This window comes from Pygocentrus nattereri, chromosome 1 (genome assembly GCF_015220715.1).
Source record: "Pygocentrus nattereri isolate fPygNat1 chromosome 1, fPygNat1.pri, whole genome shotgun sequence".
Taxonomy (NCBI): Eukaryota; Metazoa; Chordata; class Actinopteri; order Characiformes; family Serrasalmidae; genus Pygocentrus; species Pygocentrus nattereri.
In genome coordinates, this window is record NC_051211.1 from 17,196,734 (window position 1) to 17,223,492 (window position 26,759).

At 37.8% G+C, this 26,759-nt stretch overlaps 3 protein-coding genes across 4 annotated transcripts; 2 read left to right on the forward strand and 1 right to left on the reverse strand.

Annotated features, from left to right (window-relative positions):
* The first annotated feature begins 292 nt into the window (after nt 1–292).
* On the forward strand, nt 293–7,284 carry LOC108413797. 2 transcript variants are annotated; one of them, XM_037539906.1, is made up of 4 exons: nt 293–469; nt 732–1,216; nt 1,328–1,635; nt 6,828–7,284. In XM_037539906.1, the coding sequence occupies exons 1-4, from the start codon at nt 447–449 to the stop codon at nt 7,038–7,040; spliced, it is 1,029 nt and encodes a 342-aa protein (XP_037395803.1). In that variant the 5' UTR covers nt 293–446; the 3' UTR covers nt 7,041–7,284. The 2 variants fall into 2 exon arrangements, with proteins under 2 accessions (XP_037395803.1, XP_037395801.1); XM_037539904.1 differs by lacking the exon at nt 6,828–7,284 and having other exon boundaries at nt 1,328–2,092.
* Nucleotides 7,285–15,506: 8,222 nt separating this feature from the next.
* Nucleotides 15,507–21,112, reverse strand: LOC108441222. The gene is made up of 2 exons (XM_017720639.2): nt 20,349–21,112; nt 15,507–18,924 (listed from the first exon to the last, which is right to left on the reverse strand). Exon 2 carries the CDS (start codon nt 18,917–18,919, stop codon nt 16,850–16,852), a length of 2,070 nt encoding a protein of 689 aa, XP_017576128.2. The 5' UTR covers nt 18,920–18,924; nt 20,349–21,112; the 3' UTR covers nt 15,507–16,849.
* Nucleotides 21,113–23,725: 2,613 nt separating this feature from the next.
* Nucleotides 23,726–26,451, forward strand: LOC108441226. The gene is made up of 3 exons (XM_017720643.2): nt 23,726–23,748; nt 24,421–24,905; nt 25,017–26,451. Exons 1-3 carry the CDS (start codon nt 23,726–23,728, stop codon nt 25,538–25,540), a joined length of 1,032 nt encoding a protein of 343 aa, XP_017576132.1. The 3' UTR covers nt 25,541–26,451.
* The last annotated feature ends 308 nt before the right edge of the window (nt 26,452–26,759 follow it).

Sequence of the window (26,759 nt, forward strand, 5' to 3'; positions counted from 1 at the left end):
TTTACACAGCACCCAATTTTGTGGAATTGGGGTCATAGTTTAATGTTGTATTTTATAATATATTTTGTAAATTATAACATTAAATAAAATAAAGCATAAAAATTCCAGTTTTCAGTTACTTATGATGGAGATTTTGCAGTCTTTTTTGAGAACAATTTTGAGTTTACCTTACCCCAAGACTGAGACAGTGACCATGAATTTACTGTCTTGAGATCAAACTCAAGTAGTACAACACTAAAGAAGGTATTATTTATATGTCAAATTAATTCTAGCGTTTTTTAGTTTTGTTTGTTTTTCAGTTTCCTAAAACATCTTATTAATCTAAATATAACAGATAATGTTACATATTATAATGAGTGTATCTTACTGTGGCCACCAGATGGGCTCAATGTCTCTATTTTTGATAACGCATTTACTTTCTGTTCCTCTTTTTCTGTCAGACCAACATGATCAAACTCCGTCCTTCTAAGTAAGTTAAATAATAACATCCACACATACAAAATAACAGAACATTAACACAAACATTTTATATTAAATAAATTATTTAATTATTTAATTTACATAAATGTTATGTTATGGTTACATTAATGTCCATTTTTTATAGTCACTTTTAAATGCAAATACAAATCATTCTTAGATTTTCTAGGAAATTGGTGTCACAAATGAAATTGCTCAAATGTTGATGAGATTTTAGATTTTCTTCTCTTCTCTTTCTTTCTTTCTTTCTACAGTGTTGTGGTGAAGAACTCAAATGCAGCATTTATTGAGCCTCTACAGGATGGCCTAAACTCCATCAAGAAAGTATGTGAGGCCCTCAGTGAAGCAAATGTAAATGCCTTTAGTGGGCAGTGCTCCAACTACAAGTACATTAGAGAGCAGATTGTGCAGGCCCAGCAGAGCCTGGAGCGGTCAGAACAGGCAGCCGCTACAGTGTTAAGGAGTCTGGATGAAAGAATTGAGATCCTTACACAGGATGAGGGAAAACTTGAACAAGAGATGACTGCTACACAAGAAACCTTAGAAAACCTGAAAATACAACAGTTGTCTAATGAAAAATTACTGAGTGAGTCGAAAGGTGCTCTGGAGCTGGCCAAAACAAATCTGAGCACAGCAAGAGAAGCACTTCAGGAACTGGAAGAAAGGAGAGACTATGCTGAGTCTGTGAGGAATGCTGGGTGGGGAGTGACATTAATACCCATAATCAGATGGATTGCTGGTGAGAATCTCATTGCTCATATAAAAATACAGTAACTGAACTTCAACCGTTTTACATACAGTTTATTTTTTATGACAAACCTAAAATTTTGTTTATTCTCTCTCCATGCAGGTCCCATCATGATTGCTGTTGGAGAAGCAGAAATAGCCCAAGCTACAGAAGCTATTGAAGTGGCTGAAAAGGAAGTGAGAGCATCAAAGAAAGAAAAGAAAAAATACAAAAGAAAAGTCTCAGACTACAAGTCCGAGATTTCTAAAACTGAGCGCAACATCAAACAAAAACATAAAAAGGCAGACCAGATCCATGAAGAGATTGGAAAAGTGAATCAGCAGAGAGACGTCATCGCTGAGTTCCAGGAGAAAGTGAGAAGTGCCGTCCGCGTCCTGAGTCAAATGAGTGGGACGTCCAGAGTGGCTGAGATTCAGACCCGCAGATTCGTCCTCCAGGAGCCAGTGATGAAGGTGATGGAGGATCTGATGAAGGCAGCTGATAGAATCACAGAGAACTGGCTTTGCTTAACTGACTGCGAAGATGAAAATGCAGGCAGGGCCCGTGTACCTTTCTTGAATTGGCTTTACCGTTTATTTTCCCGCAATAAAAGAAAAAGGAGAACAACCCTATTTTCCAATTAAAATAATGTAAATATTATTAAATTACGGAAAGCAAGCTGTCTTCCACAACATACGTTAACTAAACAAGATATTAAAAAAGAATATGAACAAAAACAAATGAAAATATAAAGGTTTTGTAACTTGTTATGGGCTGAGAGGCAGATTGTTGCAAGAGTCCAATGTTTTTAATGGAATTGGGATGCAAGTCTGTCCTAATTTGTGATGATTTCTGTTTCACTGCAATAAAATTGGTTTTATATTGGCATATTCAGATTTTGTTCTTCAGTAACTTGCAAATGGTGCATGCGCAATGGCTAATACTTGCAAATTATTATTGCTGCAAGATATGCAGCTACACCAAATGTATGCCTTTTGAAAGCCATGGAACATGCTGAGTTCTACAGGCTGCCATGAGAGCTAAGGGACTGTCTACAAATTACATTACAGTGAAGACACCCATGACCATCAGTGGGGTCCAAGCACTCCACACTTAGTTTTATTTTTGAGCCTTATGAGCCACAGTAGGTATTTTTGATAATAATAAATGATGAATCCAGAGGTTTTAGAAGTTTTGTTTATAAGTATTGTTTTTTTTAACAAAAAAATAGAGAAAATTCAAATTTAATATTACATTTTTAAAAACAAATACATTTAAACTAATGGTAAAATATTCATAAAAATAAATACTACTTAGTACATCACTTAGACCGGAAACTTTATCTTCTGTTGAATTCTAATGACAATTTTTTATTAAGTAATTTATATAGCTCTGTTGCCCCAAAACAAGTTTAATCTCAGTAGCTTTTGAATGGTTGACCATGTTGACCCAGAACAAGTTGTATGCAATCAAGTGTGACCTACATGACATACTATACTTCTTTTATTAGTAAATATAACTTCTGCTGCTTTTGAAAAAAAAGGTAAGCAATGAAGTGCTACATGTAAATACTGCACTTCTCGGTAACTTGGTAATAGTTTTTTTGTGAATTAATTTTTATAGATTTGAAATTCCTCCGAAACGAATTGTACAGCATCAAGTACAACCCACATTACATACTACAACTCTTATAGTGGCAACTTGAACATGCATCAAATTATGATTTTGTGAATTAATTTAAATAACTTGCCTTCCGCCCGAAGACTGCTGGGATAGGCCCCAGCATCCCCCCGCGACCCTGACGGAGAAGCGGCTTAGAAAATGGATGGATGGATGGATGGAATTTAAATAACTTTTAAAAATAAAACAAAATGTTCAAGAACACAATGAACTCTGTTTTTATGGATTCATTTTAATAGGTTGGCAATGTGGTTCTAAAATATGTTATACTTAATCAAGTGCAACCATGTGACACTATGCCTGTGGTTTTGGCAAATTTAATCAGCTGATTGTGGGGATAATTTTTAAGTTTATTTCATTTTTAAGTTACAACTCCTTTTTTTAGATTGTGACTTTACTAATGTAGTGTGCAAATTTAATGTGCAACTGTTCTTTGGGCAGTAAGTAGGTGCTGCAATTAATTAACTGTATAGAAATTATTTTATTCGTTTACATATACACTCACCGGCCACTTTATTAGGTTCAATTGCTTGGTAAAACAAATAGCTAATCAGCCAATCACATGGCTGCAACTCAATGCATTTAGGCATGTAGAGGTGGTCAAGACAACTTGCTGAAGTGCAGACCGAGTGATGTGAGAGGTCAGAGGAGAATGGGCAAACAGGAACTCAAATAACCAACCAAAATCTCTGAAGATCGTTTCCAACACCTTGTTGAAAGTGTGGCATGAAGAATTAAGGCAGTTCTGAAGGCAAAAGGGGGTCCAAACTTTTACTAGCAAAGTGTACCTAATATAGTGGCCGGTGAGTGTATAGTAAATGAATGTACCTGATTCTTTAGTAAGACCTGTGGTTTTCAAAATGACAACCACAATTTTGTTCCAATCCCAAAACTGGAATGTCTAGCAGGCCCCAAAGTCCAATTTCAGGACAGCTGAATTAGAGAATCTCATGGCATAACAGTACAATTTTGCCTTATCTAAATATCTGGTCTTTTCCAGACTTGCAGACTTGCAGACTTAACATGCCATACCTGGGTTTATTGAAAAATGTTCTCTTCACCCTCACCCTTGTTCATTTTCCTAGTTTCTTTCTGAACATTCTAAACACAACTACAAGCATTGAAATATTAATGTTGTTATATTAATAACAAAGTAGAAGTGATAAGGAATGTCAACAACTCAGCCACGAAGTGGTAGGCCACATAAAATGACAGAACAAAGTCAACGGATGCTGAGGCAGAGAGTCTGTAGAGGTCAGCAACTTCCTGCAGTCAATCACTACAGACCTCCAAACTTCATGTGGCCTTCAGATAAGCTCAAGTACAGTGTAGAGAGCTTCATGGAATGAGTTTCCATGGCCAAGCAGCTGCATCCAAGCCTTACATCACCAAGCACAATCCAAAGCGTTGAATGCAGTGGTGTAAAGTGCTGCCACTGGACACTGGACGTGTTCTCTAGAGTGATGAATCACGCTTCTCCATATAGCAATCCAGTGGAGGAGAACAGTAATTGTCTGACTGCGTTGTGCCAAGTGTAAAGTTTAGTTCGGCCCCTTAGCTCCAGTGAAAGGAACTCATGCTTCAGCAGACCAAGAGATTTTGGACAATTTCATGCTCTCAAAACTTGTTTGTGGACGGCTCCTTCCTGTTCCAACATGACTGCAAACCAGCGCACAAAGCAAGGTCTATAAAGACATGGATGAGCGAGTTTGGTGTGGAAGAACTTTACTGGCCTGCACAGAGTCCTGACCTCAACCCGATAGAACACCTCTGGGATGAATTAGAGTGGAGACTACGAGCCAGGCCTTCTCGTCTAACATTAGTGTCTGACCTCACAAATGTAAGAATGGTCAAAAATTCCCATAAACACACTCCTAAACCTTGTGGAAAGCTTTCCCAGAAAATTTGAAGCTGTTATAGTTGCAAAAGGTGGGCCAACATTATACTAAACCATATAGATTAAGAAGGGGATGAAGTGAATACTTTTGGCACTATAGTGTACTCTGGCCTTATGGCCATAGAGGAAATAAGGTGAGACAAGGGGCCCAAAAATCCTACCAGAACTCCTATTTTAAGATATTTGATTATATTCTGGGTTGTACAGGTATATATTATGGAAAACATTGCTACTGTTTATGGGATGTACACAACACATAGGATTTATAGGGTACCCATGAACTCTGACTTACTTACTTAAGGTAACAAGGATTCTGAGTCTAACTTAGTAATGCTATTGCTAATCTGTTTTATGTTAGTTTTCAGTCACCAGCATAAAAGAAGTTGTCCAGAGATACCGACGCATTCTCCACTGCAAAGAATGCTGTAAAGGGTGCAGCAGCCATTGCAGTTTTGTATCTCACTGAAAGGTTGCTTCTCAGCAGTTTTAAAGGACAGTACAGGACTCTCGGGGCCTGGCCCAACTTTATAAATAAAAATTGAAGAAGCTGATGCTTTTGCTGCAAAGGTAGCTAAAACAACATTGCTGTCAATGTTGAGAGTGAATTTTGAATAAGGGCGGTTGAGCACCTTTCACAAACCCAAGGTCATGTAATTTGAATTGATAACGTAATATTGACACAAAAGGAACGCAAAAGGCGAAACTTTGCCATGTGCGGAAGGGCAGGGTCAGGACAGTCTGTGGCAGCACACTACATTAAAAGCAAGTGCAGGGGTCGCTATCCAAATGTTAATGAGAGTCATTTTTTACTTTCAGCAAAAATCAACCCACCTCTGGAGCCACAACACTTTGAGTCCATTTTACCATCTTGGCTCTGCGTGAGTCTCAATACATGCTAATGTTCTAGTGTAGGCTAAAAATATAATACAAACAAAATTGCACTTACTTTGACTTACCTTGCTCTGCTTTAAGCTTTAGCACAGCTGTAGCCGCTGTACTTGCATTACCATCAGGAAACTTTTCCCCAAATTAGAAAAGCTTTTGTAAAATGTTTCTCAACGTTCTACTTTTTACAAGGCTGAAGTCGCTTCTTGTGCTCCAGCTTCTAATTTGAATTTCCCCATGCCACCTTAAATGATGCCTGAGGCACCAGAATGTAACTGCTGCACTATTTAAGGTGGAACAGCAAAATTCGAACAAGAAGCTGGAGAACGAGGAACTGACTTTGGCGTCATGATTTTATTAGTGTTTAACAGTTTCTCCTTGCAGATTAAACATATATCATCCCCAAATTATCGATGTTCATCTCAAATCTTTCTCTTTGCCTTTTCGTTGGCTACTGTCTAGCTAGTTGAACTAGTAGTTATAGGCTACATTAATTGAATTTATTTTACTGTAAAAGAGGATTATTTTATTTTTGCCTAGAAATCTAACTCTGATGTGGAGCTGCAGGTAGCCGACCCTTAAGCTAGCGTATGGAAGCACTTCTAACCAGTTGAGGTGGAAAACCATATTATATATTTCCACCCGTTTTCCACCTGGTTATAGTTGCTGGCAACCAGAGGACTATCAATCACTTTTATCGCCAAGGATTTGCATCTGTACTCAATCTTTGAGAATCAAGCTTTTGCGCTACATTGCACACTTTGGAGGCGAGAAACAGTGTCCTGGCTCAAAGATATTTTACTGACACAGCGACACCCATCCCCACACACACACACACACACACACACACACACACTGTCTACAACAAGACCATAACCAAAATGATAAAACACTAAAGAAAATTGGTGGTATGGCTATAACGTGTTGCGTGGACATCCATTACCACAGGATCTTATTTCACTGCGACTGTGCATTTTATCCCAGATGAGTGGCAGCAGCATCTCATGTGCTCCAAATAAGAGCAGTGAATGAGAGCCTTCCAGGTCACTTGCCACATCACTTTTATTTGATTTATTAATAAAAGATATTGGGATTAAATTCATTATGGATCATTACAAATACTTCCTGAGTCAAATGAGTGGGACGTCCAGAGTGGCTGAGATTCAGACCCGCAGATTCGTCCTCCAGGAGCCAGTGATGAAGGTGATGGAGGATCTGATGAAGGCAGCTGATAGAATCACAGAGAACTGGCTTTGCTTAACTGACTGCGAAGATGAAAATGCAGGCAGGGCCCGTGTACCTTTCTTGAATTGGCTTTACCGTTTATTTTCCCGCAATAAAAGAAAAAGGAGAACAACCCTATTTTCCAATTAAAATAATGTAAATATTATTAAATTACGGAAAGCAAGCTGTCTTCCACAACATACGTTAACTAAACAAGATATTAAAAAAGAATATGAACAAAAACAAATGAAAATATAAAGGTTTTGTAACTTGTTATGGGCTGAGAGGCAGATTGTTGCAAGAGTCCAATGTTTTTAATGGAATTGGGATGCAAGTCTGTCCTAATTTGTGATGATTTCTGTTTCACTGCAATAAAATTGGTTTTATATTGGCATATTCAGATTTTGTTCTTCAGTAACTTGCAAATGGTGCATGCGCAATGGCTAATACTTGCAAATTATTATTGCTGCAAGATATGCAGCTACACCAAATGTATGCCTTTTGAAAGCCATGGAACATGCTGAGTTCTACAGGCTGCCATGAGAGCTAAGGGACTGTCTACAAATTACATTACAGTGAAGACACCCATGACCATCAGTGGGGTCCAAGCACTCCACACTTAGTTTTATTTTTGAGCCTTATGAGCCACAGTAGGTATTTTTGATAATAATAAATGATGAATCCAGAGGTTTTAGAAGTTTTGTTTATAAGTATTGTTTTTTTTTAACAAAAAAATAGAGAAAATTCAAATTTAATATTACATTTTTAAAAACAAATACATTTAAACTAATGGTAAAATATTCATAAAAATAAATACTACTTAGTACATCACTTAGACCGGAAACTTTATCTTCTGTTGAATTCTAATGACAATTTTTTATTAAGTCATTTATATAGCTCTGTTGCCCCAAAACAAGTTTAATCTCAGTAGCTTTTGAATGGTTGACCATGTTGACCCAGAACAAGTTGTATGCAATCAAGTGTGACCTACATGACATACTATACTTCTTTTATTAGTAAATATAACTTCTGCTGCTTTTGCAAAAAAAAGGTAAGCAATGAAGTGCTACATGTAAATACTGCACTTCTTGGTAACTTGGTAATAGTTTTTTTGTGAATTCATTTTTATAGATTTGAAATTCCTCCGAAACGAATTGTACAGCATCAAGTACAACCCACATTACATACTACACCTCTTATAGTGGCAACTTGAACATGCATCAAATTATGATTTTGTGAATTAATTTAAATAATTTGCCTTCCGCCCGAAGACTGCTGGGATAGGCTCCAGCATTCCCCCGCGACCCTGACGGAGAAGCGGCTTAGAAAATGGATGGATGGATGGATGGAATTTAAATAACTTTTAAAAATAAAACAGAATGTTCAAGAACACAATGAACTCTGTTTTTATGGATTAATTTTAATAGGTTGGCAATGTGGTTCTAAAATATGTTATACTTAATCAAGTGCAACCATGTGACACTATGCCTGTGGTTTTGGCAAATTTAATCAGCTGATTGTGGGGATAATTTTTAAGTTTATTTCATTTTTAAGTTACAACTCCTCTTTTTAGATTGTGACTTTACTAATGTAGTGTGTGTGGGTTGCATTTAATGTGCAACTGTTCTTTGGGCAATAAGTAGGTGCTGCAATTAATTAACTGTATAGAAATTATTTTGTTTGTTTACATATACACTCACCGGCCACTTTATTAGGTTCAATTGCTTGGTAAAACAAATAGCTAATCAGCCAATCACATGGCTGCAACTCAATGCATTTAGGCATGTAGAGGTGGTCAAGACAACTTGCTGAAGTGCAGACCGAGTGATGTGAGAGGTCAGAGGAGAATGGGCAAACAGGAACTCAAATAACCAACCAAAATCTCTGAAGATCGTTTCCAACACCTTGTTGAAAGTGTGGCATGAAGAATTAAGGCAGTTCTGAAGGCAAAAGGGGGTCCAAACTTTTACTAGCAAAGTGTACCTAATATAGTGGCCGGTGAGTGTATAGTAAATGAATGTACCTGATTCTTTAGTAAGACCTGTGGTTTTCAAAATGACAACCACAATTTTGTTCCAATCCCAAAACTGGAATGTCTAGCAGGCCCCAAAGTCCAATTTCAGGACAGCTGAATTAGAGAATCTCATGGCATAAAAGTACAATTTTGCCTTATCTAAATATCTGGTCTTTTCCAGACTTGCAGACTTGCAGACTTAACATGCCATACCTGGGTTTATTGAAAAATGTTCTCTTCACCCTCACCCTTGTTCATTTTCCTTGTTTCTTTCTGAACATTCTAAACACAACTACAAGCATTGAAATATTAATGTTGTTATATTAATAACAAAGTAGAAGTGATAAGGAATGTCAACAACTCAGCCACGAAGTGGTAGGCCACATAAAATGACAGAACAAAGTCAACGGATGCTGAGGCAGAGAGTCTGTAGAGGTCAGCAACTTCCTGCAGTCAATCACTACAGACCTCCATACTTCATGTGGCCTTCAGATAAGCTCAAGTACAGTGTAGAGAGCTTCATGGAATGAGTTTCCATGGCCAAGCAGCTGCATCCAAGCCTTACATCACCAAGCACAATCCAAAGCGTTGAATGCAGTGGTGTAAAGCACTGCCACTGGACACTGGACGTGTTCTCTAGAGTGATGAATCACGCTTCTCCATATAGCAATCCAGTGGAGGAGAACGGTAATTGTCTGACTGCGTTGTGCCAAGTGTAAAGTTTAGTTCGGCCCCTTAGCTCCAGTGAAAGGAACTCATGCTTCAGCAGACCAAGAGATTTTGGACAATTTCATGCTCTCAACTTGTTTGTGGACGGCTCCTTCCTGTTCCAACATGACTGCAAACCAGTGCACAAAGCAAGGTCTATAAAGACATGGATGAGCGAGTTTGGTGTGGAAGAACTTTACTGGCCTGCACCTCTGAGTCCTGACCTCAACCCGATAGAACACCTCTGGGATGAATTAGAGTGGAGACTACGAGCCAGGCCTTCTCGTCTAACATTAGTGTCTGACCTCACAAATGTAAGAATGGTCAAAAATTCCCATAAACACACTCCTAAACCTTGTGGAAAGCTTTCCCAGAAAATCTGAAGCTGTTATAGTTGCAAAAGGTGGGCCAACATTATACTAAACCATATAGATTAAGAAGGGGATGAAGTGAATACTTTTGGCACTATAGTATACTTTGGCCTTATGGCCATAGAGGAAATAAGGTGAGACAAGGGGCCCAAAAATCCTACCAGAACTCTCATTTTAAGATATTTGATTATATTCTGGGTTGTACAGGTATATATTATGGAAAACATTGCTACTGTTTATGGGATGTACACAACCCATAGGATTTATAGGGTACCCATGAACTCTGACTTACTTACTTAAGGTAACAAGGATTCTGAGTCTAACTTAGTAATGCTATTGCTAATCTGTTTTATGTTAGTTTTTTTCAGTCAGCAGCATAAAAGAAGTTGTCCAGAGATACCGACACATTCTCCACTGCAAAGAATGCTGTAAAGGGTACAGCAGCCATTGCAGTTTTGTATCTCACTGAAAGGTTGCTTCTCAGCAGTTTTAAAGGACGGTACAGGACTCTCGGGGCCTGGCCCAACTTTATAAATAAAAATTGAAGAAGCTGATGCTTTTGCTGCAAAGGTAGCTAAAACAACATTGCTGTCAACGTTGAGAGTGAATTTTGAATAAGGGAGGTTGAGTAACAGTTTGTTTTAGGGCTGTTTGAGCTCATTTGAATCTACCTGGTTGAAGAATGACCAGTAATTGAAAAAAATAGTTTCTACTGCATTTAGTCTTTACAGAATGTAAAAAGTTTTGAGAAGTTGTTCAGAGATAGAAATAACGCTGTAGAGAGAATCTCAAGTTTTGCTTTTTTATATTTAACTGACATGTATGTGTGTACATTGAAATGTGGATGCAACCAAACACCTCTTACTTTATTTTAGCAGTTCAGTTGTGCATCTTGATACTATAAGCAAGTGAATTCTCAGAGATTCAGTGGACAGATAACTTATTCTTTGTTGACTGTCAAGAGAAATACAACGTACACCATGTTGAGAGTCTGATCTGTGGTTGTTAATAAATAATATAATGCTGCACTGTTAAGATTGACTGTGTTTTACTTTATTTGGATGGTCCAAATGACAAAAGACACTTAAATGTAGAGGTGTGTGATGGGGGGGGCGGTCGATTCTTAGATGCAGCGGACGTGGACAATTCTGAATCAATTCACAAATGTAAAAAAACAATTTTCTAAATTTTATAATAATATTATACTAATAATAAGTTTCATTTATATAGCGCCTTTCACAAACCCAAGGTCATTTAATTTGAATTGATAATGTAATATTGACACAAAAGGAACGCAAAAGGCAGAACTTTGCCATGTGTGGAAGGGCAGGGCCAGGACAGTCTGTGGCAGCACACTACATTAAAAGGGGTCGCAATCCAAATGCTAATGAGAGTCATTTTTTACTTTCAGCAAAAATCAAACCACCTCTGGAGCCACAACACTTTGAGTCCATTTTACCATCTTGGCTCTGCGTGAGTCTCAATACATGCTAATGTTCTAGTGTAGGCTAAAAATATAATACAAACAAAATTGCACTTATTTTGACTTACCTTGCTCTGCTTTAAGCTTTAGCACAGCTGTAGCCGCTGTACTTGCATTACCAGCAGGAAACTTTTCCCCAAATTAGAAAAGCTTTTGTAAAATGTTTCTCAACGTTTTACTTTTTACAAGGCTGAAGTCGCTTCTTGTGCTCCAGCTTCTAATTTGAATTTCCCCATTCCACCTTAAATGATGCCTGAGGCACCAGAATGTAACTGCTGCACTATTTAAGGTGGAACAGCAAAATTCGAACAAGAAGCTGGAGAACGAGGAACTGACTTTGGCGTCACGATTTTTTTAGTGTTTAACAGTTTCTCCTTGCAGATTAAAAATATATCATCCCCAAATTATCGATGTTCATTTCAAATCTTTCTCTTTGCCTTTTCGTTGGCTACTGTCTTGCTAGGTGAACTAGTAGTTATAGGCTACATTAATTGAATTTATTTTACTGTAAAAGAGGATTATTTTATTTTTACCTAGAAATCTAACTCTGATGTGGAGCTGCAGGTAGCCGACCCTTATGCTAGCGTATGGAAGCACTTCTAGCCAGTTGAGGTGGAAAACCATATTATATATTTCCACCCGTTTTCCACCTGGTTATAGTTGCTGGCAACCAGAGGAGTATCAATCACTTTTATCGCCAAGGATTTGCATCTGTACTCAGTCTTTGAGAATCAAGCTTTTGCGCTATGTTGCACACTTTGGAGGCGAGAAACTGGCCTTAAAGATATTTTACTGACACAGCGACACTCATCCCCACACACCCATCCCCACACACACATACACACACACACACACACTGTCTACAACAAGACCATAACCAAAATTATAAAACACTAAAGAAAATTGGTGGTATGGCTATAACGTGTTGCGTGGATATCCATTAACACAGGATCTTATTTCACTGCGACTGCGCATTTTATCCCAGATGAGTGGCAGCAGCATCTCATGTGCTCCAAATAAGAGCAGTGAATGAGAGCCTTCCAGGTCACTTGCCACATTACTTTTATTTGATTTATTAATAAAAGATATTGGGAGTAAATTCATTATGGGTCATTACAAATACTTGGCTTTAAAAGTTCCCAGTCGTCACACAGTGAGAAAAAAATCCTGTATAGAAAAAAAAGTATCAAAACATCAAAAAAAGCATCAAAATGTATCAATAATCATTTTATAATCGCATTGCAGCCCTCTGATTCGTGAGGTGCATAGAGATTCCCAACCCTACTAAAAAGGTGATCTTTTGAGTCTCAAAAAGCATGAGATACAGTGGAGACATAAAGTTGAGAGTCAACTGACACACATCATATCATAATTATATCAGTTTTATGCCACTAAATATTATATGGAGGTTTAAAAGAGATGCATGGATGTCTTATTGCACTTACTTAAAACTCAACAGACAGAATGTTGCTATATGTGACTGAAAATGTATTGATATACAGCTCACTTGCTATAGAAAAGATGTTGAGAGGTAGTTGACAGTCATCTTACTGTCTGTGCAAATTGTTAACATTTAAGAATGTAGATGTTAGTGTATACTGCCATAAAATAATTGACATTTGATTGATAGTTAACATACAGTCAGTTTAGTGTGAAAAACAGACCATCCAAATAAAGTGTTACTCAGATTTGTCTAGAATGACAAAGCTGTAGATTGTAGACTAAATTTACATAATATCTACAACAAAATTATTTCACTGAATTAATATTCAGAACACCTGGTGTGTCAAAAGCAGTGGTCTAATTCCAACGCAGTAAAATTTCAGAAAATAAATTGAAATAGATCATTTCACTAACCTGTTTATTTCTTATTGTTTCCTAACATATTTAAACACTGAGTAAAACATCTACTAACACACTTTGATGACTAGTATGTGATATTTCAATCATTTTACATTTTTTGTGGATTTCAGCTCAGCTATTAATACTTTTAATCTTTCTTCACCTATGACTGCTTCCCCATTCACTCTACCCCATTCACATTATCAAATTTACAGATGATATCACCATAAAAGAAATGATATCGGACAATGAACAGGCAACCTGCAAGGAGGAGGTTCAGTATCTGACAGAAGGGTTCCATTAACATAACCTGGATTTCTAAAATCTAAGGAAATGCAGCAGGTGATGAGGGCAGCAAAGTGTGCCATTGGTATGACACAACCCCACCTCAGAGACATTTACTCTGGTCAACTCCAAAAAAAAGCCAGCCATATTTCAAAGGACCCCACCCACCCTGGACATAACCTGTTTCCTCCCTGCCATCAGGAAAGAGATTCAGATCAAAGAGCAAAAACAGATTAAAAACAGCCTCTTCTCACAGGCAGTTCTCCCTAAGACTCCTCCCCTCCCTAAGACTAAGACTGAGGTATTTTCATCTTGCACTAGTATGTCTGTATATATTAAATCATTGTGTTTATCTTTGTCTTTTCCTTGCTGTCAACTGACAAAGTATCCCATTTCATATGGCTTCAAATCTTTGAATGGTAGTTTATGGCTTTATAGGTTTCTTGGCATGATTATCACAGCCTGTGCTTATCCTGTGTCAGAAAGCATGTAAAGCTTTCCCAATTATTCTTTAACCAGATAAAAGTGACTGAATCATTGTTATTATTCGTGCTCTTGAAAGTAAAATGTTTATTTCTAATGGGGAAAACATCATGTGGAGTGTTCAAACACTGTGAGAACTGGATTACTATCTAAATGTAGATAAATATAAGGCCCTAGAATACCATATATTAAAAAAAAATGAAATAACAGACTGCGAGTTATTTCAACAAGACCTGTTTCAGTTTAGCACTGTTCACATATCTACCAGGGGGCGATACAGCACAACTACACAGTTTGAGATCTTCTCTGTAGACTCTTGCAGAGGTGGTTTAAAATGTGCTGCCCAACATGTTTTACGTTTGTTCATATTCTGTATTATGTTCAACTGTGTTTAAGCATATTAACCTTATTACATAAAAATGTCTTTGTGGCATGCCCTCTCCGCTTTCTGCCGGCTCTCTCGGCCGTTATTGTCGCGGGGCCCGGGGGGCAGGCGCATGCCACAGTCCTGAAACCTAACAGCAGGGGGTGTTTGGCATAGACGATAACAGTCTCAAACTAAACCAAAATTACTAAATATTCAGCCATGAATGTGGCATTTAATATTTTAATGTCAGCAATTCCCAAATTATAGTTCCTTAACGAGCAGCTTGTTGCCATGTAAGAGTATCGAGCTCTGCAGTTCATTCTCCAGCTCGACACAGACCAACTGACTGTTTGGGAATTTAGTGTAATCTCATCTTAAGAGTCTGACCAAATCGGCTGTGGGTCAAATGTCATCTTAAGTGCACATTTTCTGTTTGTGGCAAAGTAAGAAGTAAAAATGTTCAAATGGTTTGAGCGTCTACTACAGCTGTCAAAGTTGTTGCTTGGCAATGGTCTCTCAGCAGAGTGATAGTGTTTATGAAAAACCTGTGATGTTAAGGTGAAATACCAGCACAGTTAGAACTCTCCTCAACCAATCAGCTTGCGTGGCCAGAACTAACTATTGTATAAAATGAAATGTCCACATTACAGAAGCAGTGTAGCGTGATACCATAATATCAACATGACACTCTTTTAGAGTCTTTGTGCATTTTTAGTTAGTGTTATATCCAACTTTGAACAACACTTTCCTGTTTGAGCTACCTGAATTCCTACCTGGATTTGTCAGTAACACTTACCTCTGCCGTGACACAAGGCTGAAGTTGTCTTCCTATTCAAGTTTCTTATTTGAATTGTCTGTTACACCTTAAACGGCACAGCTGTTACATTCTGGTGCCTGTACAAGTATAGCTAATTACTGCATACATTAGGATCAGAGTCATAATATAATACAAGTCAAATATATTAATTGGTGTTCCGTTCCCCTCAGATGTAGCTAGGGAGAGAGGGGAAATAACATGGCATGTAATGGGAGATGGAAGGAAAGGACACTAGTACACAGTAGCGGCGTTTGCATTAAAGACTTTTACTTTGCTTCCCACTTGCAATAGAGCATTACTTATATGGACAGAGAGGTGGTGCAATACGCTGAGCAAAAACTAAATATAAATCAAAAGAAAAAATAATAAAAAAAAGATGACTAACCATAATCAGTATACAAAATATAAACTAGTGAAGCTTAACCAACCACAAGGGTGGACTATGGACGGTGCCAAAGAAATAAACCAAGCAAACGAATCTAACCTGCCTAGCCGTAAGTCTAATCCTCACCAAAACACAGCGGGTGGCACTCGCCCTTTACCTGATGTGTCTAAACAATCCAGCCACTACAGTGAATGCATATATGTATAAGCGCGCCCAACTTGCCTGTCCACACCTCGCACTGGAGAGGGGAGAAAACAGAGAGCTAGAAAGAGAGAGAGCACAGGAGACTCATGTTACTGGCTACATCTTGACAAATAAAGTAGGACAGTTTTCCACTGAGTCTCAAACACACTAAATGCTCTCTTCTTCATAACTGGCCACAGGTGAGTCCTTTTATCTGCCAAGGCCCATCCCTCAGCAGAAATCAGCCATTCGGATTGGTGGAGAGAAGAGCACTGCCAAGTATTCAAGATCCACATTAGTCCATTATGCGCACAGTTGCACCTGATCTGGTTGGGGAGAAAAAGGAGAGAGAAAAAGAAAAAAAAACAACATACGTGCAATGCTGGCACGTAACAACTGGTTAAATAAATTGTTCAAACATTGCATTGTGTTTATTCAAAGGGACTTTTTTGTATTTGGTCTGTTCTTATTATTGCAGTAAGAAATATTATCTCCATTAAGTTTATATAATTAAGATTAGATTCTCGTTCTATTGTCAATCACAATGCAAAACATTATATAATGTGTTAAAATGTTTGCTTCAAAGGTATATAAGATTGGCAAATTATAATTTCTTTTTAAAATATGTTTAGTAGCATTAAAAACCATGATCAAAACATAAAAACAAGTTGCTATTTTTATATGTTTGTTTAAATCAGTTTTATGTTTTTAGGTGCAGGAAAGTGTACAGGTATATGTTCTGCCATCTGGTGGATCTTCATTTCTTGTACACTATGTAAAACCCTCTGTTTCATATTTACAAAGTAGTGAAAACACTGATTAGATGAAGTTCAACCAATCAAGGAGATTAAAAAGTAAGATGCTTTTGTTGGTGGCAAAAATTAATTAAAAAGATAATTAGAAACGAGATAAAGAAAAGGATAGCATTACGTTTAGCAGGAAAATATCAAGGTGAATTAGTAATTACCATTAACATTAATGTAATTTTGGGATTAAATGACAACCAATTTTTCGAATACACTCAGGAGTATAACGCCTCCTCATCTTCTGTGAATCCACTTTGAACAGCTGCTTGGATGCTCTTCATCTCTTCTGGAGCAGCAGAGGGAAGAATGGCCAACAACTCTGTGTCAATCTTCTCCAGTCTTGAATCAGTCTTCCTTTCAAACTCATCCTTATTTTTGAGGACAAGACGTAAAATACCTTTCTGAGCTTCATTACAGCTGTTTTGTAGCTGCAGACGCTCCTGTTCAAACTCTGGTTTTGTCTTGTCCATGGCCATAAGTTTCCCCAGTGAGCTGACACGATCCATGAGATACTTGTCAGACACTTCAGTGTAGGTTGCTGAGATCATGTGGACGAGGCTGGCGATGTTAGTGGCCTGAAAGGCTTGACTGTAGAGCAGATCTTTGGAGAAGAGCTTTGAGTTGTAGGAAAGTGACTGAGTCTTCTCAGATGTGGAGACAAAATCTTTGAGAGTTGTGGTCAGGCTGACTTTCACAATGTTGGACACCATCTGAAAGAAGCGCACCATCTTCTCCCATTGCTCCTTCACTCTGCCCATGGCATCCATCCCTCTGACCAGCATTTGTATGGTGGTGTTAAAGTCTATCTCTTTTAATTCACATTTTTGCATGGAGATCAATATTTCAGTGAGTTCCTTTTGGTTTTTCTCCATGTTCTCAACACTCTTGTCATAGGTCTCTCTAGTGTTCTTCAGTTGAGCTCGGCTCTGCTCTATGCGGAACCTAGCGGTCTCTGTCACTCTTCCTGAAGCACTTTTCCTCTCTGATTTACTTTCTTCTTTAAATATCATTGGTGGTTTTGGAATCAAGGAAGGATGTTTTGTGACATCTTTGCTTTTGCAGTCAAAACTGCGGGCAGATTCAATCAGTTCTTTGATTTGATCAATTAACTCCTCTGTTTTCTCTTCCTCACATTTCCCATCTGGTGCATATTTTGCCAGTTCTTCACAGATGTTACTTGCTACTTCACATAACATCTGAGCCTTTGTCTTTGGTTTGCATTGTGGAAATTGTTCTAAGTTGCAACTGATTCTTTGGAATTGTTCTTTCACAAAGTCTGTTTTTGTAGATTTGTTCTTCTGATCATACAGACTCTTCCAGTCAATGTCCTTCTTCTGCACATACTGCTGAATATGCCCTGTCCAGGCCAAGATTTCTGCAGACTTGCTGTAGATGTTCATTTCATCAAGTCCATCTGCAGAAGAGGTCATATCTTTTACATCTTTCACTGTCTCTGCAACTTTCTTTGAAGCATTACACATTTGAACCACTGGATGAGTCACTATAGCCGTCAGTCCAGTGACTACAGATGTGAAACTCTCAATCACAGCTCCAAAAAGATCCATAGCCAGCATGTTCCATCCACTGGGAAGGGAACCCATTGCTTTTCTGTATGTGTCATTTGCCTCCTTCAGTTCCTGTTCCATGATTTTAACTGCCTTCTCAGAGCGTTTAGCAGCTTCTTCTGATGACTGTTTCCTAATTTTATTCTCCTCCAGTTTCTTCTTGATTTCTTCCAGCTCTTCTCCATAAAATTGTTGAGCATTTTTACAGGCTTCCAGCAGCTCTTGGATAATATTGATGACATCAGTGAATCTCTTTTCTGTTGATTCGGCCAATGCAAGACAGTCATCTGCAATGACACGAATGTTCTCCAGCTGGTCAGGAAGGTGAGCTTCAACAACTTCATCATTACCTTGAAACAGAATCTTCACTGCAGTCTTCATATAGTCTGGAACAGCCATGGTGTGAAGCCGAATCTGATCCATGTTCTTGTGGGCCTCATTGAAAGCCCACCAGCCAGAGTTACACACTTGCATGAGACAGGCACGAAATGAATCTGGGTATCTGATGTGCTTGTAGCCGTCTTTGGGTGGGTTTTTGTTCATAGAGAAATCTGTTTTAGAAGAGATGAAGACCAGCTCTCCCAGGATGGCTATGGAGAGTGGTGCAGGAGTCAGGTACTCCTCCCAGTTGGCATAAGGCTGCATCACAAGCTTGGTGTGGTTTCTCATGTCCTCAGCTGTGGTGAGGCTTTGACAGGTCTTAGCAATTTTGGAATCCATAGTTCCTATTAAAACAAATATTAGGGAAGAGACGTGTATTAGTAAGTAGTACAAAAAAAATTATATATATATATATATATATATAACAAATAACAACAATATAATAACAGTGCTTAATCCTAATTGGCTAGGTGTTTTGCCAATAACGATAGCATTTGTATCTTTTTTGTTCTAAGCCCTTCAAAAAGCCTGACAGGTGTCTTTCAGCTCCTCTGAGACTGAGAATGGTAAGAAACATCATAGTTTAACATTTTCACTTCGTAGCTGCCAAACTACATTAGCAGTTACATTTGTTGCAAATAACCTACATCTCAAGATGTAGAATATTTATAGTTTCTATAGTAATTCATAGGGACGCCTAGGATCTTACACACCACATTCAACTAGTTTCAGCTTAACAAATGCTACCATGTTAGCTTGTTTTATGATTGCATTGAACAACTCATAACCTCTATCTACAGGTAGAACATCAGCGGTGTTCCACTTAATCTTTTTCAAAATCTTTAAATAATTTGATGTTAAAGCCAAAATAAATGTTATACTGGGGGTCTTTAATTAAAAAAAAAAAAAGGTCCAGTTAGAGAAAATTTCCTCAAGCGAAGGTCTGGAACATCATGATTCGGTGCCGTATACTGTTGACTGAAGTAGCCTAATAGGTATATCAACATCTAATACAGGCAACAACTGAACATCAAATAAAATAAAATACAATTCAGTAATATTTCAACAACATATATTATCAGTTTTCTCTTTTCAGGTCCATATAGGACAGTGTCTGGGTCCGGACTTTGACCACGGTCCGCCTATTAGTTACTTCTGTGTTATGCAGTCATATTTGAAGGTTTGGGCCTCCTGGTTAAATTACAAGTTTTGTCAATTGAAAATAAATTAACACATCCTCTATAGAGAACTCACATCAGCACATTTTAATACACCATACTGTTTATTTGCTGAATTTAACATATTGAAGAAAAAACAATGTATAAAAGACACAATTTTTCAAAATATTATAAAGTCATCACATAAATAGAAATTATGCAATACAATTAGCAGAAAATGCTATATTTGAGTTTGTTTCTGGTAGAGAACTTGTTTTCACACAGGTAATCATTTGACCAGGCATGTTCAAACTTTTGCATGTGATGTGTAGCAAGCATTTGTCTAACACAGTAAAAGTCTTTCTTCTAAATGATTAATAATTACCTGCATGCAGTGCCAACTCTAATATACAACATAACCTCTGCTTAGGGCACTACAGCCACCAGTGGACCCCCTAGCAACTTCTGGGTTATTACTATACTGTTATGTACTGCTAATCTAGTTATTGGACAGAGATGAAGGAATCAATACAAGTGCTGCAAAATGTGACAAAGTAAAAAGCAGTAAAACGCAGTAAATACTAATCTCAGATTTAGATCAGCTGTCCTACCTTGATATCTGAGTAGCTTTCAGTGAAGGTGTGGAAAAAGTTCTCTCTTTTCTCTGCTGATATGAAGGGAAGAGACAGAATGAAGGACAAAATTAATGTCATGGAGTATTTATTACTGGTATGATATAAAAGCCAGCCCACCAACAGCTGCTGCACTTTAAATAGAGGGACTTATTCAGTCTTAGATAGAGAACCATTTTGGGTGAGCTAGATCAGTAAACAATCTAAAAGGACTAATTGGAGGTAAGATTTCTTACTTTAAACTGGCTGTTTGTGATAAAATGTGATAAGGCAATCACTTAACATTGCTCAAGTTTAAATCTTCATAATGACGTGTGTATGTATCTCTACTGTTTCTAAAACGCATGATCTCTTCCACAAATTAATCCACGAAAAGCCACTGGAGAAGATGGGCTGGACCCCTTTTTATTGCGTCTCACAGCCCCGCTTATTTTAGAATACTTTTTATACATTTTTAATCTTTCAGTTGTAGCTTGCAGAATTCCCAGGGTCTGGAAAACAGCTCATGTAATTCCTCTGCATAAAGGTGGTGAGACAACAGATCTGAATAATTATAGGCCAATCTCAAAACTGTTGTGTTTAGCAAAAATGTTAGAATCTCTAGTAAACCAGCAACTGAAATCATTTCTTCATGAAAATTCTGTTTTATCTAAATATCAGTCTGGTTTCAGAGAAGGTCACAGCACTATCTCTGCTATGACATTGGTTTTAAACAGTCTTTATTCAGACATAGACTGTTTTGATGTTTGCTGCGTTGGACTCTGTTTTCTGTTAGTTCTGTTCTGGTTTGTGTCATGTCTGAACCCCATTCTATCCGTGTCGGCTATATGAAATTGGACCGTTATGACCCTGATTCTGGATTTGCCCTTAATAAAAGTCGCTTATCTCAGCGTGTGCGTCCGCCTCCTCGCTCCCCGTCACAGAACGACCGGCCACCACAGGACGCAGCGGGTAAGCGACATACTGGCTTGTGGCAGTTCCGCTGGGACTCCTGGGACTGTTTCCACGCAGCCCGAGTTACCCGCGTCCCAACGCCGCCCCGCCAGTGAGGGCAAATCCCCTGGCGCTGAGGGAACACGAGCGTCTCGTCGGTCTCACAAGAAGGCGAAGGACCTTCCCGCTTTGTGTCCCGACGACGAGCGCTCAGGTAAGCGCCTTGGGTCCGCCCGGCTTGAGCAACGCTGCAGGGAGGGGCGACCTGCAGCGCAACACGTGGTTAGACGGGTGGAACATACAGATAACCCGTTCCATGGTACTCGGCTCGCATTCAAGAGCCACTGTGAGCTGCCAATTGCTCGAGTGAGCCTTGGGAGCAGCCGGTGGGTTCCGTATCTGTGTGTTCCTCCAGGTTGGAACCGCTGTCCCTAGCCGGACCTTCTGATCCCGTTGCCGCGCGCCGCGGCAAGACCGCGCCTCCGGACCCGCCGCCAGTCGCCGAGCCTCCAGACCGCCGCCTGCCCCCGTGGACGTCGTAGCAGGCCCGCCTGCCCCCGTGGATATTACATTCCCTTTGTTCCCGCCCATCCCGCCCTCGCCTGTATCTGTTCCCCGTGGGCCTCCCATTTCTCCTGTCGCTGTTTCCAGATCTTTTAATACTGATTTTAGTACTGTAAATATTAGTACCCTAGCAGGATCCACTATTGAGAGAGTCACGGAATATAAATACCTTGGCATATGGCTGGACGATAAACTGTGTGGTTTTAAACCACACATAAATAAACTAGTCAGTAAATGCAGACAGAAGCTGGGTTATTTTTATAGACATAAGTCCTGTTTTCCCATGCATGCCAGAAAAAGTTAGTTGAAGCAACTTTACTATCAGTGCTGGACTATGGTGACCTTATCTATAAATATGCTCCCTCCAGCCCTCTCAAATTACTGGACCCAGTGTATCACTCTGCTCTGAGGTTCATCACTGGAGATCCGTACAGAACTCACCACTGTAAGCTGTATGCAAAAGTTGGATGGCCCTCTTTAACAGTACGAAGGGAAACACACTGGTTGATTTTTATTTATAAGACACTCTCCGGTCATTTGCCAGAATATATCACTTCATTGATGAATACAAATAACAGTAATTATCAGACTCGCTCTAGTAATTGGATCAGCTGCCAGGTACCAAGAGTTTTTACAGAACTGGGAAAATCTGCTTTTAGTTACAGCACCAGCTGGAATTCACTACAGGAAACACTAAAACTCGGCTCACTGGTGTCACTCAGTCATTTTAAACTTTTAATATCAAACCACCTACAGATAGCCTGTACCTGTTTTACTTAATCATATTTATTCATAACTTTTATTTTTGTTAGTTCTCCTTAGTTCTTTATCTTTTTATTTATTTATTTCCTCTCATTTTATTCTTAAGTTTTTTATCATTACTTTTTTTCATTTGTGATATTGAATTATTACCTTACTAATTTCTTACTACTTTTGATCTTAATTTCTTATCATTTAAATCTCAAGTTCTATTTTTATCTACTTTTATCTTTTATTCACTTATTTAAAATTTTCTTTTAATTTAAAATGATTAAATGTAGTTATTATTTTCTTTGTCATGTCAATCCCTGTTTTTGTAAATGCTCAGCTACATTGAAAATGAGGGTTGCCCTCAATGTACTTCCGAGTCAAAATAAAGATTGATTGATTGATTGATAGTAATTTTTGCCTGAAATGGTTGCATGCCATGTTGAACACTATCCTTGATTTAGTGAAAGTATGAAATAACCATAACGTTGAGAGTAAATGAATTTTTTTAACATTGCTTCCTTGAACAGTCATCTAATTAGAAGAAAAGCCTTTGTTGCTCTAAAACTCTAAATCACCATCTAGAGGTAACTGAATATAAACCAAGTAAAAGGTGTCCTGTGTTTTTTTTATAATTTATAAATTTTGATTACATGTATAAACTTATTTATGTGCATTTTTGTCAGTGCTTATTAGAAAGTCTTCTTCACCACAAACCACTATTACTACTGATATTATTATTATTATTGTAGTATAAATATATAGAGAGTCTAATAAACATTTTCACATTCATTTGAATTAAACAACATAGACGGACACTCAGGTAGTCAAAGACTGTGAAAAGACAGAGATCGTTGATGTACTGTCTTGACCAGACATATTTACTGAGACTGGACTTCAGTATTACAGCACAAGTGAATGTATTTATTTATTTATTTTAATGTATGTATCCGTTTTTTTGTTTTTTCTTGTTATTTTCAAAATGTCTCATTAATCTTCGTATAACACTAATGTAATATTTTATAAAAAATGATGTCTTACTATGACCTCCTGATGGGCTCACTGTCTTTCTTTTTGATAAAACATTTACTTTCTTTTTCTCTCAGATTAACATGAGCAATCTCTGCTCTTCTGGGTAAGTTGAATAATAACATCAACACATTAAAAGTAACACAACAATAAAAATAAACATTTTACATTGTTTTAACCTTTCACTGATACTACTTGCTAAGAGAAAATGTGTCAGGGAGGTGGAGTTATTTCATTGATTATGGATAGACACATGTTGGCAATGACCCTATGTCTTATTCATCTATTATTCTTAAGAAGGAATTTCTTCTCAATATCTGCTTACACAGTTTTTAACAAGATTCTGACATTCACCAATGTTTTGGGATTTGTTCTTAGGTAAGAACAGAATCTATGCACAGTCAAGAGCACAAAGGTGTGAACAGTTCTGCAGTTTAACTAATAGAGTTTGTTGTCTTCTGTTAAGAGGCTATTGTATCTGGTTACCTAGCTGCCCACATGTGTGTATGTATATATATATATATATAATTTTATAAAAGAAATATAATTTTTTTTGTACAGTATTTTGTTTTCTCCTGCTTATTTGTCTACATCATTCTCTCTTTGGTGAATAAACATTGCTGAATTTTACCATTTTTCCCCTCCCCTTGGCCACTCTGACACCACTTTCACTCTACTGCATGTAGTGTACCACAGGAAAGGAAAACTGTAGGTTTTATTTTATTAAACACCTTGTTCATTTTTTTTCTCTTTTACTCTTTTATGTTTGTCCCTGCAGTCTTTTGGCAAAGAACTCAACTGTAGCATTTATTGAGTTTTTGGAAGATGGTCTCTACTCCATCAAGAGAGTACATGAGGTCCTCATTGAAGAAGATGTAGATCTCATTAGTGGGCAGTGCTCCATCTACAACTACATCAGAAAGCAGATTGTGCAGGCCAAGCAGAGCCTTGAGCGGTCAGAACAGGCAGCCTCTGCAGTGTTGAGGATTCTGGATAACAACATTGAGATCTTTACACAAGATGCAGGAAAACTTGAACGAGAGATGAGCAACACAAAACAAACCTTAGACAATCTGAAAATAAAACAGAAATCTAATAAAAAATTACTGAGTGACTCTGAAGGTGCTCTGAGACAGTCCAGAACAAATCTGAGCTCAACAAGAGAGAGACTTCAGAGACAGGAAGTAAGGAGAGAAAACGCTACGACTGTGAGGAATTTTGGACTGCGATTGATATTTATACCAATAGTTGGATGGGTTGTTGGTGAGAATCTTATTACTCATTACAATAATACAATCACTAAACTTGAATCGTTTTACATACACTTTATTTGTTCAGGTAAATTTGAACTTCCTGTTTATTCTCTCCATGCAGGTCCTGCCATGATGATTGCTGGAGCAATAGATATGTCCCAAGCTTCAGATGCTATTAGAGAGGCTGAAACAGAAGTGAGAGCACTTGAGAATGATGTGGAAAAATACAAAAGTAAAGTGTTGGACTATGAGGCTAAGATTTTGCAGAATGAGAGTAACATCAAGCAAAAACATTATAAGGAAAAGCAGATCCATGAAGAGATCTGGAAGGTGAAGCAACAGAGAGAGGCTGTAGCTGAGTTCCAGATGAAAATGAGAAGAGCTGTCTTTATCCTGAGTGGTCTAAGTGGGAAGGCCAGTGTGGCTGAGATTCAGACTCGCAAATCCATCCTCCAGGAACCAGTGAAGAAGGTGATAGAGGATCTGATGAAGGCCGCAGAAGAAATCACAGGGAAGCAGCTTGGCTTTGGTGTATGCAGACCAAGACAGATTCATGCAAATGAGGAAAATCAAAAACAGGATGCACTGCTATCTGTTTGTTTTTTAGTTTTTTTAATGTGGATTATATATATATTTTTTGCATGAAATATGTGAGGACACTTCTTTGACTTTATTCCAACCATACCTTTACTACTTAATAGACATTATTTTGTTCTGATTATTTCATGTAGTTTTTATTTTCATAGGGTTTCCTCATGAAAGGCTAAATGAACATGAAAAATGTCCTTCTGACACTTTTAGTTAACAGTTAATAACAGTTGAGGAGCTGTTCATTTTGAACAAGCCCAATAAGACAAAGAATCCAGATGTACTAAAGTAGGAAAGATTACTGCATTCACTGATGTAGTTCTTAAATGAAAAAGCCAATGAAAGTGAAAATTATAAATAATCTATTTATAGCAATCTGAACACCTGGAATTCATGGGACTGTGCAAACATCTGCATGATGAAAATGGATGTGGTGCAAAAAATGTGTTGATGAAGTGTTAAAAGGAACAAGCCATTCTATACATAATTGCTTTTTATGACTTGCTCTAATATTAGCTATTTTGACATAAAAGACAAAAAAATCAGAATTATATATTTTTTAGTAGCTGTAATTAAAAAGTATATTATGTCTGCAATAACAGTCTTTGATGACAGTTGTTGTTTCTCTCCAACAAATGCCATCAAAGATAGTAATATCTTAGTAATATCTGTGGTATATTTTAAATATGGAATTTTTTTTCCTCATTGTCACTGTCCAAAAAACATGCACCTCCAAAACAGTAACTTTACAGGGGAAGGTCGAAACATTTTAACTTTTAATATAAGATGACATAAAAAAGTTGTATTTCAGGTGATGTTGGAGTATTTCTATTGATCCATTTTCATGTAATTTCACATAATTTAAAGGACATCTGTTGGATAAAATGATGTTTGAATTATATAAGTGAATTTCTGTTTTTGATTTTTTTAAATGATTATTTTGTTTGTACGACACACCAATCAACATTGCTGAAATCCTGCATGATTTGTTGATATGTAAATTCTCATATTAAATAAAAAAAATATGAAAAAAATTTTTTTAGAGCTTAATTGAACCAAATCTGGGTGACAATAATCTAAAACAGTTCTGCAATTATTTTGGGCTGAGCCCTGGCTCTTTACATGCCCAGCCAATACCCCTAGTTTATAGGCCTATAAACTGCAAAATACAGCAGGATGTTGTAAATTGTTTCAAACCTCTGGTTGACAATCAGCCCCACCCCCCTTTCCCTTCAGACAGTGCAGCCCACCAACATTTTTTTGGGAAAACACCGAC

Bases quoted from the DNA above. Each gene is read 5' to 3' on its own strand.
- LOC108413797 (XM_037539906.1), top strand. From the start codon at position 447: ATGATCAAACTCCGTCCTTCTAA. The intron at 470-731 runs GTAAGTTAAATA...TTCTTTCTACAG, and splicing joins ATCAAACTCCGTCCTTCTAA to TGTTGTGGTGAAGAACTCAA. The intron at 1,217-1,327 runs GTGAGAATCTCA...CTCTCCATGCAG, and splicing joins CATAATCAGATGGATTGCTG to GTCCCATCATGATTGCTGTT.
- LOC108441222 (XM_017720639.2), bottom strand. From the start codon at position 18,919: ATGGATTCCAAAATTGCTAAGACCTGTCAAAGCCTCACCACAGCTGAG.
- LOC108441226 (XM_017720643.2), top strand. From the start codon at position 23,726: ATGAGCAATCTCTGCTCTTCTGG. The intron at 23,749-24,420 runs GTAAGTTGAATA...TTGTCCCTGCAG, and splicing joins AGCAATCTCTGCTCTTCTGG to TCTTTTGGCAAAGAACTCAA. The intron at 24,906-25,016 runs GTGAGAATCTTA...CTCTCCATGCAG, and splicing joins AATAGTTGGATGGGTTGTTG to GTCCTGCCATGATGATTGCT.